At 34.1% G+C, this 12,362-nt stretch overlaps 2 protein-coding genes across 4 annotated transcripts; one reads left to right on the top strand and one right to left on the bottom strand.

The window, feature by feature from the left end:
• Nucleotides 1-375: 375 nt before the first annotated feature.
• On the bottom strand, nucleotides 376-4,166 carry LOC111996794 (peptidyl-prolyl cis-trans isomerase CYP18-2). The gene is made up of 6 exons (XM_024028790.2): nucleotides 3,992-4,166; nucleotides 3,613-3,708; nucleotides 3,446-3,507; nucleotides 2,570-2,703; nucleotides 1,932-2,016; nucleotides 376-713 (listed from the first exon to the last, which is right to left on the bottom strand). Exons 1-6 carry the CDS (start codon nucleotides 4,061-4,063, stop codon nucleotides 668-670), a joined length of 495 nt encoding a protein of 164 aa, XP_023884558.1. The 5' UTR covers nucleotides 4,064-4,166; the 3' UTR covers nucleotides 376-667.
• Nucleotides 4,167-7,042: 2,876 nt separating this feature from the next.
• On the top strand, nucleotides 7,043-11,382 carry LOC111996789 (mitochondrial fission protein ELM1). Of its 3 annotated transcripts, none has more exons than XR_002881280.2 (11): nucleotides 7,043-7,328; nucleotides 7,607-7,763; nucleotides 7,891-7,957; nucleotides 8,171-8,267; nucleotides 8,961-9,110; nucleotides 9,234-9,360; nucleotides 9,641-9,753; nucleotides 9,830-9,893; nucleotides 9,987-10,048; nucleotides 10,185-10,293; nucleotides 10,915-11,007. XR_002881280.2 is itself a non-coding variant. In XM_024028785.2 (11 exons), the coding sequence occupies exons 1-11, from the start codon at nucleotides 7,143-7,145 to the stop codon at nucleotides 11,014-11,016; spliced, it is 1,266 nt and encodes a 421-aa protein (XP_023884553.2). In that variant the 5' UTR covers nucleotides 7,045-7,142; the 3' UTR covers nucleotides 11,017-11,382. The 3 variants fall into 3 exon arrangements, 1 of the variants encoding a protein (XP_023884553.2); XR_010630306.1 differs by having other exon boundaries at nucleotides 9,987-10,091; XM_024028785.2 differs by having other exon boundaries at nucleotides 7,045-7,328; nucleotides 9,987-10,080; nucleotides 10,915-11,382.
• The last annotated feature ends 980 nt before the right edge of the window (nucleotides 11,383-12,362 follow it).

The following is a 12,362-nucleotide window of genomic DNA, read 5'->3' as shown; positions in this document are numbered from 1 at the left end:
CGAACACTCTCTCTCTCTTTGAGGAAGAAGAGTCACTGCTAAGCCCTCTCTCTTCCTTGTCTATTACCCATGTTTTAATTTCAATTCATATAGCAGTGTGTGTTATAAAGAGCCTGACTATCATTACTTTTCTTAATATTCGCGCATCACTCCAGCTACTCCACTAAAACAAAAAGGAAATTTTTTTCCTCAATGTGAAAACTCTGATTGGGCAAACAAAAAGACATGGAAATTTGAAAAAATAAGCATAAGACTTTGGCCTTTGGCTAAAGTTTTATAGAATTCTTATGTTAGGGAGCCATTTGAAGTAAAACCAAAGCTCAGATATTTTTTGATTACTCGTAGTTGGAGAAAGGAAGATTTAAACATTGGACGTTTAGGAATGCCATGAGATGTCAGTTAAGTTGCAACTTGCAAGGTCTTGGCCAAAGGTCAAATATTTGAGAACACTTAATTAAAATTAAAACAAAAAATAAACCCTGAATCCAGGCAGATACTTTCCTACTTAAAAAATTTCGAAACTTTCTGCCCTACTATCCTATGAAAGCATTCCAAATACAATGTTTTATCACATTTCTGAATGATACAAGATATTCAAGAAAACCACCACTTGAGTCTTGAGCATTTTGGAACCTGATACATGTGCCTCAGTAACAGCAACTCGATATTAATCTTTGACCGATGTCCGTAGTATCTTCACATCATGGATGGGTCTGTAAACACAGCATGTATCACAAGAAGTTAAGTCTTTAAAAGTGTACAGAAGAGCTCAATCACCAGAAAAAAGTTACAACACAGTAAATCTGGGTGGAACCTATAATCTATATGCCTTGATTGCATTACTTTGTAAATCTAGCCAGGATATGATATATCAAAACTAGGAATTTGTGTTGCCAAATTGTGATATAGTGATTGTCACTTCTGCAGAATGAAGATATTTGAGCTAGAAATGATTGACTAAACCTATTAGTAGGTCCCTTTTAGATATAGCCAATATTGTTCCAGCATCCAGCTTGATTCTGTAGCTTATAATTAGTTCTCTCTAATAGAGCAGTTACATTTTCACTGAAATTTTTGAGAACTAGTGTCTCAGTTTTATCATTTTTTTTTTTCTTTTTTTTAATAGGTGTCTCAGTTTTATCATTCAGCAATGTATTCATAGAAGCAGTAGGAAACGGAATCATGAAGGGTCCTGCCTATATAGCACTTTTTCTAATCATCGCCTATTTTGCTTATTATTTTAAAGTTTGCTAACTTTGTGACCTAACAATTTGAAAGGATCACAACCTCGCTGAGCTATCTTCCCACAATAATTATATACTGCTTTTTTGTTTGTCTTTTCAAGCAAAGACCTGTTTCAGTCTTCTTGGCAAATGGATTATTAGTTGATATGAACTTACAGAAACCCAATAGAACATTGGGAAGATTAAAGATAGATGATAACTGATAAAAATTAAAAATTTCCACGTGTTGAGCCCTCTTATTGAGGAGTTTGGATGTGAGAAAGTGTTACAATAACAGTTAAGTAATTAAGTTCACTTTTCCCATCAATTGTAGCTTTTGGGACAATTGATAATTTATCAATAATATTAGAATTTCTTATAGATAAGTTTCATTTTTCAAGAAGGACCAACATAACACCATATTATTCTCTTCGTTTTCACTTTTCAGCTTTCACAAGCAACACAAGGTTAGTCTAGCTGCACTCAGTTTTTGGATTATTCAGGGTGAGGAGGCCACGTTATTGGGTTTCAGAACAGCAGCATGCTTAGATGATTGTCAATGTTCAAGTTTTATTCTCTAAAAACAGTTAGGAAGCATCTAATACGTATATAAAAATTCATATCCAAATAACAATGCAGCAAGCTGATGTAGCCCATGTTCTAAATCAAGGCACTTATAGATCAGGGATATTTCTAAGGAAAACATACCTATCATTATTATCAGTTTGGACACTGCCAAGTCTTTTGATTATCTCCATTCCCCTACAAACTCTTCCAAATATGGTATGTTTTCCTGCACAGTACAGATACATCAGTTCAGCATTATGAGCACATGAAAAAAAGTTTCAATGTATCAGACAAAGAAAGGAACAACCACGCTTACCATTTTCAATATTAAACACTCATTAATAAAAAATTTGTTTTTGAGGCAACCCAAAACACATCATACAGTATGAAAGATAATAAATGTCAGAAATATTAACTGCTCAAAAGATGATATATTATCCTAAAGTAGCCCTTATTTGGCTAAGTAGTAATTTGGCATTTATTTTGGCCTTGAATGAAGGAATAAAAAAAAACTAACAGCTTAAAGACATTTCAAAAAAAAAAAAAAAAGCCCCAAATATAGGTGTAATAACTTCAAGGAATGGAGGGGTCCATTCTTGAATAAGTGTTGAAGCTTTACATTTTATGTCAGCAGTTCAAGCATGGTTATTCTGCAACTTAATCATAGCAGTAATACAGTACCACCTATACCAATCACACGGGAAAAAAAGGTTGAACAAATTTTCAAAGAGAATGATCAAACACATGCAAGTTGTAACAGGGAAGGATCATATCATTACCATCCAGTGATGGACATGGAGCCAGGGTTATGAAGAACTGACTTCCATTTGTATTTGGACCAGCATTTGCCATGGACAAAATACCTGCCCCAGTGTGCTTCAACTCCGGCTTAATCTCATCATCAAACTTCGAACTGCAAAGCATCACAGAACAAGTCATACAAGAAACCCCTCTTTTTTTTTGGATAAATAACGTAATTTATAGAAGAAAAAAGACAATGTATACAGGACATATACTAGAGACCATTATAATCATGGTGTAGAGTACAATGATCAATGAAATCCACATACAAAAAATCCCTCTTAAGTCATACATATATCAAAGACATAATATGGTATTCATTCACATTATTTTGATAAGAGGATAGTGAAAAGGGATTTAAAATACACTATCATATATTAAAGCTAACTCCGCCTGTATCTATACCCAGTGTCATATATTTTGTTCACATTTAATCCCAAACCCCAGAAAAAGGAGTAGGATTGTGGTAAGTTGACGGTCAGCATAAATTTTTTTTGATAAGTAATAAGTTTTATTGATATCAAAAAAGGAACACCCTAATACACAGGGAGTGTACAAGGGTTCAACAAATCAAGTACAAAAATTACAAGAATCAAGGAAATCAATAAAAGAAGGGAATGATTGGTTTTGCATAGCAACCAACCAATCCAATAAAGTTCTAAAGACTACATATAGTGCGCGGCTGACCCTGATTAGCATGTTTAGGATCCATAGCCGGCCCAATAGTTTTGGGACTAAGGCTTGATTGTTATTGTTTTACTATATACTAAAGCTAACTTGGAGAATAATCTTCCAGAAACAAATCTGTAATAAAAAGATAGAAATACCCAAAAAAAATTAAAATTGAAATTTACCCATATATGGATTCTCCACCTCTTCCTGTTCCAGTGGGATCCCCACCTTGCACCATAAAATCCTACTCCAAAATTGAACCAATATATCTATGTAAACATTTACATTCCTCAACAAAACAAAAAGTACAATACAAGAACAATTTTACGAGAGAGAGAGAGAGAGAGACCTTGATGATTCTATGGAATTTAACGTTGTCGTAGTAGTTTCTGCGAGAGAGTTCAATGAAGTTCCTGCAAGTTCTCGGTGTGTGCTTGTAGTATAGCTGTGTTTACACGACAAATTAAAAATAAAAAAATTTTAAAAATTGAAGTTTGAAACCTAATGACACTTTGCATTTGTATGACCGTTTGAGCTAGTTTAGTTGACATTCAAACATTAACAACCAAAATAAAGTAACATTGAAAAAAAAAAAAAAAAACTCAATTTAGTACTTTGTCTGATTTTCTATGGCTTTCTGAGCAACCAAACACAAAAAAAAAAAAAAGAAGGAAGTACTCAAACAGAAAGGGAATTGAACCAAAAAAAAAAAAAAAAAAAGGAAGTACCTCAACGGTGAAAGAACCCATGGAGGTTTCCAGTGTCACCTCCGGAGGCCCTCCTTCCGCACTGGCCCACATCTTAGGAGAGAGAGAGAGTGAAATGTGAAGACTGAATTCAAGAGCTCGAGTTCTTGGTCTCAGCTCAGGCGAAGGTGTCAATTGCAGGGTCTGAACTCTGAACCCAAATTCTAAATACTTGGGTTTTGTGGGCTTTCTTTTTGGGCTCAATTTTGGGTCGGTTTTAAATATTTGCAAACATGGGCCAATGTAATTTTTTAATATTCCATTTTTTTATTGTTTTTTTTTTCTTTGGTGACTAAAAATAATAGATAATAATAATCCCATCCTTTGATTTTATATGTTGTGTATCGATTTAATCTCTACATTTGCTTTAAAAATGATAATAATAGATCGCTATATGACTGTGTCTTATTGATTATTTTGTTTTCACTAGTTAATTTTTTAAATAACATCAATTATCACATCTTTTTTCTTTTTTTTTGTGTGGTGCATTTGTGAGAATACTTCACCCTTGACAATTTAAATAACCCATCTTACTTTATTAAAAAAAGAAGAAGCTTAGATGGATTTGATAAATGAAGGTATAATTTCAATTTTAAACAATATAAATAATGTTATAGAGTCATTTGCATATAATGTCATTAAATTTATTCAAAATGATAAAGTTTTATTTCAATCGTCCCTTTGGATTATTATTTTTTTCTAGTTAACTTTATTAACTTATTTGTTTATGTATAAGTTTTAAAATTTTCATTTTTTTTTCATATACAATTATACTTTTGCCAATTTTCAATGAATAAACTTTTGAAGAAAAAATTATAATAGGACACTATGTTATAATAGGAATCTTATTCAAGTCATTACATAATAGTTTTTTGTTGTTGTTGTTGTTGTTGTTGTTGTTGAGAAAGACATAATAGTTTATAGTACTATTCATGCATGTAGGGATAAAGGGCCCAAGGGTGTATATTGGGCTGTGGGCCTTATCCGAGGATGCTAAGTGGTTCGAGAACAAATAAACAATAGTGAAGACATAATAATCAGAACTCCACAAGTAAACTACGTCTAGGAAGGTCCAAGAAGGTGGTCCGAGGAGGAATGCCTTCTCGGCTGGGCAAGATAGAAGTCAGAAAGTGTGGTCTGCCATCCAGGGCAACGTTCCATGAAATTCTATTGATAAGGATACACATCATGAAAGCTCAAGACAAAAGGAAGCTGTGAAATATCTAAGAGAAAGTTGCTACTACGGCAATGAATGCTTTGTAACTAACTCTCTAACTGCATTGATGTAGAAGTGATATTTGAACAGTAATTTTCACGGCTACTCTTAGAGACTTCAGGAATGTACTAATGATATAGGGATCAACACTAGAAACTTGGTCTACACGTGGAGGGTGAGGATGAAAGAATAGAGAAAGTATAAAAGAGAGAGAATACCCTGAGGAAAGGGGATCGAAACTAAGAAAGAAAACACGGCAGAAACAATAACAAGACTTGTAATCAGATCCAAAAGAAATATATACAAGAATCAACCTCCTTGGATTGTGTTCGATGTCGATATTTCTTAGATAAAATCAATCCATCTTTATTCTATTGTCATCTTAACCCATTATAATTGTTGTTCCACTCATTAGAGCCCAATTTTATAACCCACTATTTACAAATTCATTGTATTGGGCTCTTTAGGCCTACTTCCTTTCATCATTTGGGCTTAGATACCAAACTGCATCCCTACAATGCATATTTTAATCATATGATCTAACAAAGTCATCTAAACAATTTCTTCTAAAAAAAAGTCATCTAAGCAAGTTATACAACCATTAAAAATAAGTATCATTTAATTTTGATTTTTAACTCATCATATCAACTGTGGAGACAATTTTTGCTTCAAGGCCAAGGGCTAGACCACGTTGGAACCTAGGCAAATTTGTTGTCCCACATGAGAAAGAAAGCCTCCCTCTTCATGCCATATAAGAAAGCCTCCCTCTATCACCATTGGCTCATCTCTTATATGGCATGAAGAGGGAGGCTTTCTTTCTCATGTGGGACAACAAATTTGCCTAGATTCCAACGTGGTCTAGTCCTTGACCTTGAAGTAAAAATTGTCCCCACATCAACTTTTTCCAAAATAATTGTTCAATATTTTCGAAATACAACAATGTATTATTCTCTTATCTCACGTAATAATGAATCATTCTAATTGAATTCATGATGGAAAACGAGTTATATTTTCAATTTTTGCACTCACAAAAGGATACATGACACATTTATACATGTTGTCACATTCTAAGTTCGGTTGAGTAATTTTTTAATTTCTCTTTTAGTTGGGTCAAGAGAGACTTTAACGTTGTTGCTCATACAATTACTAAGTTTGCTTTAAGTTCCCTTGAGTCTTTCTGTTTCAATAATGGCAACCTACCTCTAGTCTTAGATTCTGTTTGTAGGGTGGATTACCCCTAATCGTCCCTTATTGACATGCTAAGAAGGAATCACTTACTAGTACAACATTATTACATGTCTAGCTTTAATGATAAAATAAAAGAAAAGTTAGTACATTAAGTGCATATGTACCCCCAAAAAGTATCTTTAATTTCGAGAGATGCTTCGAATAAAAGAAAAGTTGGGACATTTTTGATAAACAAAAGTTAGGAAATAAAGAATGAAAGAAAAGTTTTTTTTTTTTTTTTTAAAAAATTTTAGAAAGTGTAAATTTAGAATCTGTTTATTTTGTTAAAATTAAAAATTTTTTGTTAAAAGTATTACAAATAAATATAAAAGTTAACTGAAATAATATAATAAGACTCATAAATAATATCAAATAATACATTAAAATCTATAAATAATAACAAAAATAAACTAATTAATAAAATAAATTGATAAAAATAATCATGCCAAACACAAAAAAATAACAAAAGAAAAGTTAAGTGGCATGGATAAACTATAAGTATATCTTTTTATTCGGAGAGATGATAATTCTGACTATAAATTGACACACTTCTAGTAAATGAGACTAGTCGACTCAAAATGGGCATAACGTGGGCCCCAAGCCGGCCCACCTCGCCCAACTGGAAATTGAAAAGAAAAAAAAAAACGGAAAGAAACATACCCAACGGGTTCCATACTTGCCTGACTTCTGATGAGACCAATCAGGCTTCCCGAACCGCCCAGCGGGTTTTCGGGTCTGCCTGAGATCTTCGATTCTGGTGGGGTCTACGGCGCAATCAAACGAGCTATCATAATCGGAAACGGTTTCGCCGGCTCAGAAAATCAAAGCATTGGCCTTGTTCGCGCTCTCGGTCTCTCTCGCCACCACTCTTTATACGTAAGCCATTTCTCTTTGATCCCAATTCTCTGTATGAATTCTTTTTAAATTTTTTTTTAAGATACAATAAAATTTTAACTTACAGTGTCTCGCTTTAACTTAAGACAATAAAAGACTTCACTAGTTCAGCTAACTTACCGAGTTAATTTCATAATGAGCGTTTTCTTTTGTCATTAGACTAAATCACTTACTAATTGAGCTAACTGAAACTTACGCTTACACTTATGAAGTCTTAAATGTTTTTATTAATGATTTTGTATATGAACTGAATTTTGCAGCGAGTTACAAGGCCAAGAGGAGGAATCAATGAGTGGCTTCATTGGGTTCCAGTTTCTCTACACAAAAAATTAGACTATTTCATGAAGCGAATAATTGGATATCAAGTCATGGTTAATAATGGGCAAAAAGTGATGCCTCTGTTTTCTCAAACAACTGGTATTGTATTGAATTCACTCTCGGATTATGTATGAGATAGATGTATTTTGTGATAAAGATAGCTGTTGATTATGTTGGGAAATTGTTAATTTTGATTGTATAGAGAATTAAAATGGTGGTTGCGCAGGCCTATCTGATGTTCTAGAAGCTGATGCAAATCATATTGCCAAAATGGCCCGCGAAACGTTTGACAAGTATGGTTTCCATGATTTCATTTTTTCATGAATAGTTTTATTAATTGGAGTTACACTTACAAATTACAAATTGTATGTGCTTCATGATTCATATTCTTCGGAACATCGTGTATAACAAAGTGTATTGTTCAATGCTGATGCACTGATATATCCAAAGACCAAACAGATTACCAATTAGTATAACAGAGTTTTGCGTTTTTTTTTTTTTTGCAGAGACGGCCCACTGTTGGTGGTTGCATCAGGCCGGGATACTATTTCTGTTTCAAGCTCCATAAAACGTTTAGCTCCAGAAAATGTCTTTGTTGTTCAGGTTAAAGTTTATTCTTTTTTAATCTTTCTTTGATTGCATATGATTGCTCTGTAATTTTACACGATGTTGATATCAAAACATGATGCAGAATGTTTGTTTTGTACAAATTTGTTTAAATTTTCATTTTTAAAGATTTAGCTTTTTAATACACCGGCTACTCCAATGCTTTTTGAAAATGTGATTTGATTTCTAATTGGCTATTTTTGGCTTTTGTAAATGATTTCTACTAGTACTAGCTTTTCAATTACTCCAGCAATTTCAATGCTTTTTGAAAAACTGTAATTTGAATTATATCTAACTTTTTTGCTTTTAATAGAATGATAAATGAGGGTTTTGTTGCCAATGATTTTTAGCCCAATTAAAACCTCCCCTCATAAGTGCTAGGTGGAGGATGATGTCGTGGGTTCAAGACCCATCCCAGATGTGTATGTAACTTACCAATTAAAAAAATAAAAATAAATAAGGGTATTGGAACAATTTCTATTAGCTACAGGGTATTTGTTTGCAACAAGTTTACTCTCTATTCTGGATCTTTTATTTAATAGCTTGTTTAAGCATTTTGATGGTAATACTTCTTTCCCATTTTTTCTAGTTCCACCATACCATCTGGTACTATGTGGATTTGATTTGCTGATGCATGCAAGCACTACAATGTCTGGTTGTAATAGCTTTCTTTTTGACAACATGTTCCAGATACAACATCCAAGGTCCCATTTGAATCGGTTTGACATGGTAATTACTCCTCGTCATGATTATTACCCTCTGACTCCTCATGCACAAGAGCAAATTCCTTGGTTTCTCCGCAGGTGGATAACTCCACGTGAACCTCCAGGGAAAAATGTGGTAGGTATAGAATACTTCCTCAAATGGTTAATATGTGTGATGGTCGTTAAACTTTTTCTGCTACATATGGTTAGTTACTGCAGTGGCTTATGAAGCTCACAAGTGTGGAAATTTGGATTTCAGGTTCTCACTGTGGGAGCTCTTCATCAGGTTGATTCTGCTGCACTTAGGAGTGCTGCTTCTGCCTGGCATGATGAGTTGGCACCACTTCCAAAGCCCTTGCTTGTGGTCAATGTTGGAGGGCCTACTGGTAATTTTCTTTGCACCTATAATCTGTCAAGCTTTTGCTCATATCAAACACCAAATCTGATTGAAGTCTGCGGAATCTAATTCTACCTCCCATGCATTAAGTTCTGTGGTGTTTTGTAATTTAGACTGGTTTTTCTACATCAGCAACTGTGGTTATCTCTATGATGTTATATCTGCAAGAATTACTTATTTATTTGAATAAAATCACATCTTGAGCCCTTCTTCTTTCACACTTTTCTCCCTGCCATTCCCTGAGTATATGAGAGATTGTCATATTCAAGGCAATTGTCCATATGGTGCGGATCTTGCAAAGCAGTTGGCAACTATGGTGCGAAATATTCTTTGGAGCTGCGGAAGCATCAGGATATCTTTCTCTAGAAGAACTCCTGAGAAGGTATATATGCTTTAGGAATTTCTTTTGAGGGACTTATTGATAGTTGCACACTTATTCTCTGTGCTGTTAACAACAGGTGTCCAATATTCTAGTAAGAGAATTTAGTGGTAACCAAAAAGTGTACATTTGGGATGGTGAAGGTACTAAGATATCACAAGTACAAAGAATATTTTTTGAAGTTTATTTCATAAGTACAAAGATTGTTTGACATTTATTTTTGTAATACTGCATAGGTCGGAATCCACATATGGGGCATCTAGCTTGGGCTGATGCTTTTGTCATCACAGCTGATTCAGTAAGTATGTTGAGTGAGGCTTGCAGTACTGGGTATGTTCAAAGTATGATGATAAGGATTAACCTCTCAACAATCGTTTGTTAAGTTCTTTTGATCTGAAGTTCATGTGTTTTAATAATGATTTTTTCGGCTATAGGAAGCCTGTTTATGTAATTGGTGCTGAGCGGTGTACATGGAAGTTTGCTGATTTCCAAAAGTCTCTTCAGGAACGAGGAGTTGCTCGACCATTCACTGGTAAAGAGGATGTAAGTTGCTATTTGTCTTATTTTGTTCTCTTTAGCTGAAATTTTATGTTTTACCTTGCACTTATTGTTTCTCACTTTATTTTTTCTAAAGTTGGTTGGTGTTGAGAGAAGAATCTCACAGCAGATGTTCTATATTTATTTTTAGCTCCTTGTTTTCTCTCAGTGCCCTGTTTATTATTACACTTGCCTTTTTAAAAAATAAAAAATTATGGGGCCTATATTTGGCATAGCGGTTACATCTCACATAAAATTTTGTAGTATACCACCGATGATCTTTAGTGCTAATGGAACCTCTCCTCCCCTTGTAAGAGCAAGGTGAATGATGAAATTGTGGGTTCAAGACCCACCATGCAAGTATGTAATTATCAGTTTAAAAAAATGGCCTAATAGTATACCACTTCTACCAGAAGTTAAGTGCAACAAGTGTTTTATTGGTGTAAAAATGAGGAACATCATGTAATAAGCTCTTATAGCATAGGAAAATATTGCTTTTACACAAGTGAAATGCATTTGTGCCTTGGCCTATGTCTCACCTGATCACTTTTTTTCTTTGGCCCGAGTAGCCTAATCACATTATAAACAAAACTAAGGTTCTTTCACAATGCGTGGTTTGATTTACAGATATCAGAGAGCTGGAGCTATTCTCCACTTAATGACACTACTGAGGCTGCTAATCGTGTGAATATGGCACTTGCCCAGCGTGGATGGAGTATACACAGTTAATGGGTTTCCTTGTTTTAGGTCCGTGATCCCAGTAGTCTATCAGGGGTTGGAATTGCCTCCAACCAGAAGCAGTCTTTACCTGGTCCTTTACCAATTGATGCCTAGAAGCAGTGTCTGACCTGTTTTTTACTGACTGATAGAAGCAATTAACTCTGACTGGATTGACCAATTTTGCTCATACCCTGTGTTAGAATTCTTTTGTTTGGTTTTGTTATTACCTGTATCTTGTTCAATACCACAAGAGATTTTGAATTGTTAACAGAACTTACAGCAGAGCAGCCTGTCTTGTAAAATAAAAACTGAATTATAGTACTTGTTCACTTAAAGTATGATGATATGTAATTTATTTTGATTTGGTTGATGAAATTTTTGGTTCTTTGCTCTTGCATATAATGAATTTGACTCCAATGCTTCCCATTTATTAAAATAATCTTAATGCATGTTGTATTACAAAGTCTATTAGTTCTCTTTTGGTTTGTTTTAAACAAAATTTAAACCCAATCTGGGAAATACGACCCTGAGGACCAGCTAAACACTAACATTGAATGGTCTCTTTTGAGGAAAATTGCCTGAGCTTACCCTTTTACCATGAGAGATGGGAATTCACTTTGACTGTCTTTAATCTTTGTCTTATTTTATTTTTTATTATTCTTTTTTGAGGAAGATCTTTGTCTTATTTCTTCTTAGTTTAAGAGCTTAATATTTCAATGGCATGAACCTTAAGGAGTAACTTAAAAAGCTGGGGATCAGCGGAAGTGAATTTTTCTTCTCTTTAAGGCCAAAATTCGCCTATACTAAATTCCAAACTAGATGCTTAATTTAATCTCATCTTATGTTTTTATTGGGGGAGCTGTGGTGTAGCAGGAAGTTGGGCAACTTTTAGTCTCCACCTTAGGAAGAAAGATTAAACAAAATTGCAAACTATGATTTCTATTGAGTTCTCTTTGAAGGAAATTTTCCTGAGGACCTGAGGTTGATCATATGATGAAGAATAAGAAAATAAAACACTGGATTAATGGTCTTCAGTGACTTCAGTCACAACCTTGAAGGGTGCATAACAACGTGGTTTTATCTAAAGAGAATAAGGTGTAACTTGGAAGTGGGGTAGGAAAGATCCGTATATTCACACTGTTGGATTAGCGAGGCTATGTGGTTTAGTTGACTGATTAGGAGAATAATAAACTTTTGTTAGTTATAGCAGGTTGAAATTTTAACTTTTATTTTTATATATTAAGACCCTAGCTACTATTCCCACTTTCTATTTTCTCCATTATATGGTGCTAAAAGCAATACTATGACATACTAAAATGACAAAGGACAGACATGCGATAACTCAATTCTGCTTG

This window comes from Quercus suber, unplaced genomic scaffold, assembly GCF_002906115.3.
Source record: "Quercus suber isolate HL8 unplaced genomic scaffold, Cork oak 2.0 scaffold_147, whole genome shotgun sequence".
Taxonomy (NCBI): domain Eukaryota; kingdom Viridiplantae; phylum Streptophyta; class Magnoliopsida; order Fagales; family Fagaceae; genus Quercus; species Quercus suber.
This window is presented reverse-complemented; position numbering and strand designations above follow the sequence as displayed.

What these genes read in the sequence shown, in the direction of transcription:
- LOC111996794 (XM_024028790.2), bottom strand. Translation starts at nt 4,063, where the DNA reads ATGTGGGCCAGTGCGGAAGGAGGGCCTCCGGAGGTGACACTGGAAACC. An exon ending in AATTCCATAGAATCATCAAG is followed by an intron (nt 3,508 to 3,612) that starts GTCTCTCTCTCT and finishes ATTTTGGAGTAG; the next exon opens with GATTTTATGGTGCAAGGTGG. An exon ending in CAAACTGATAATAATGATAG is followed by an intron (nt 714 to 1,931) that starts GTATGTTTTCCT and finishes CTGTGTTTACAG; the next exon opens with ACCCATCCATGATGTGAAGA.
- LOC111996789 (XM_024028785.2), top strand. Translation starts at nt 7,143, where the DNA reads ATGAGACCAATCAGGCTTCCCGAACCGCCCAGCGGGTTTTCGGGTCTG. An exon ending in GCCCGCGAAACGTTTGACAA is followed by an intron (nt 7,958 to 8,170) that starts GTATGGTTTCCA and finishes TTTTTTTTGCAG; the next exon opens with AGACGGCCCACTGTTGGTGG. An exon ending in AGTGAGGCTTGCAGTACTGG is followed by an intron (nt 10,081 to 10,184) that starts GTATGTTCAAAG and finishes TTTCGGCTATAG; the next exon opens with GAAGCCTGTTTATGTAATTG.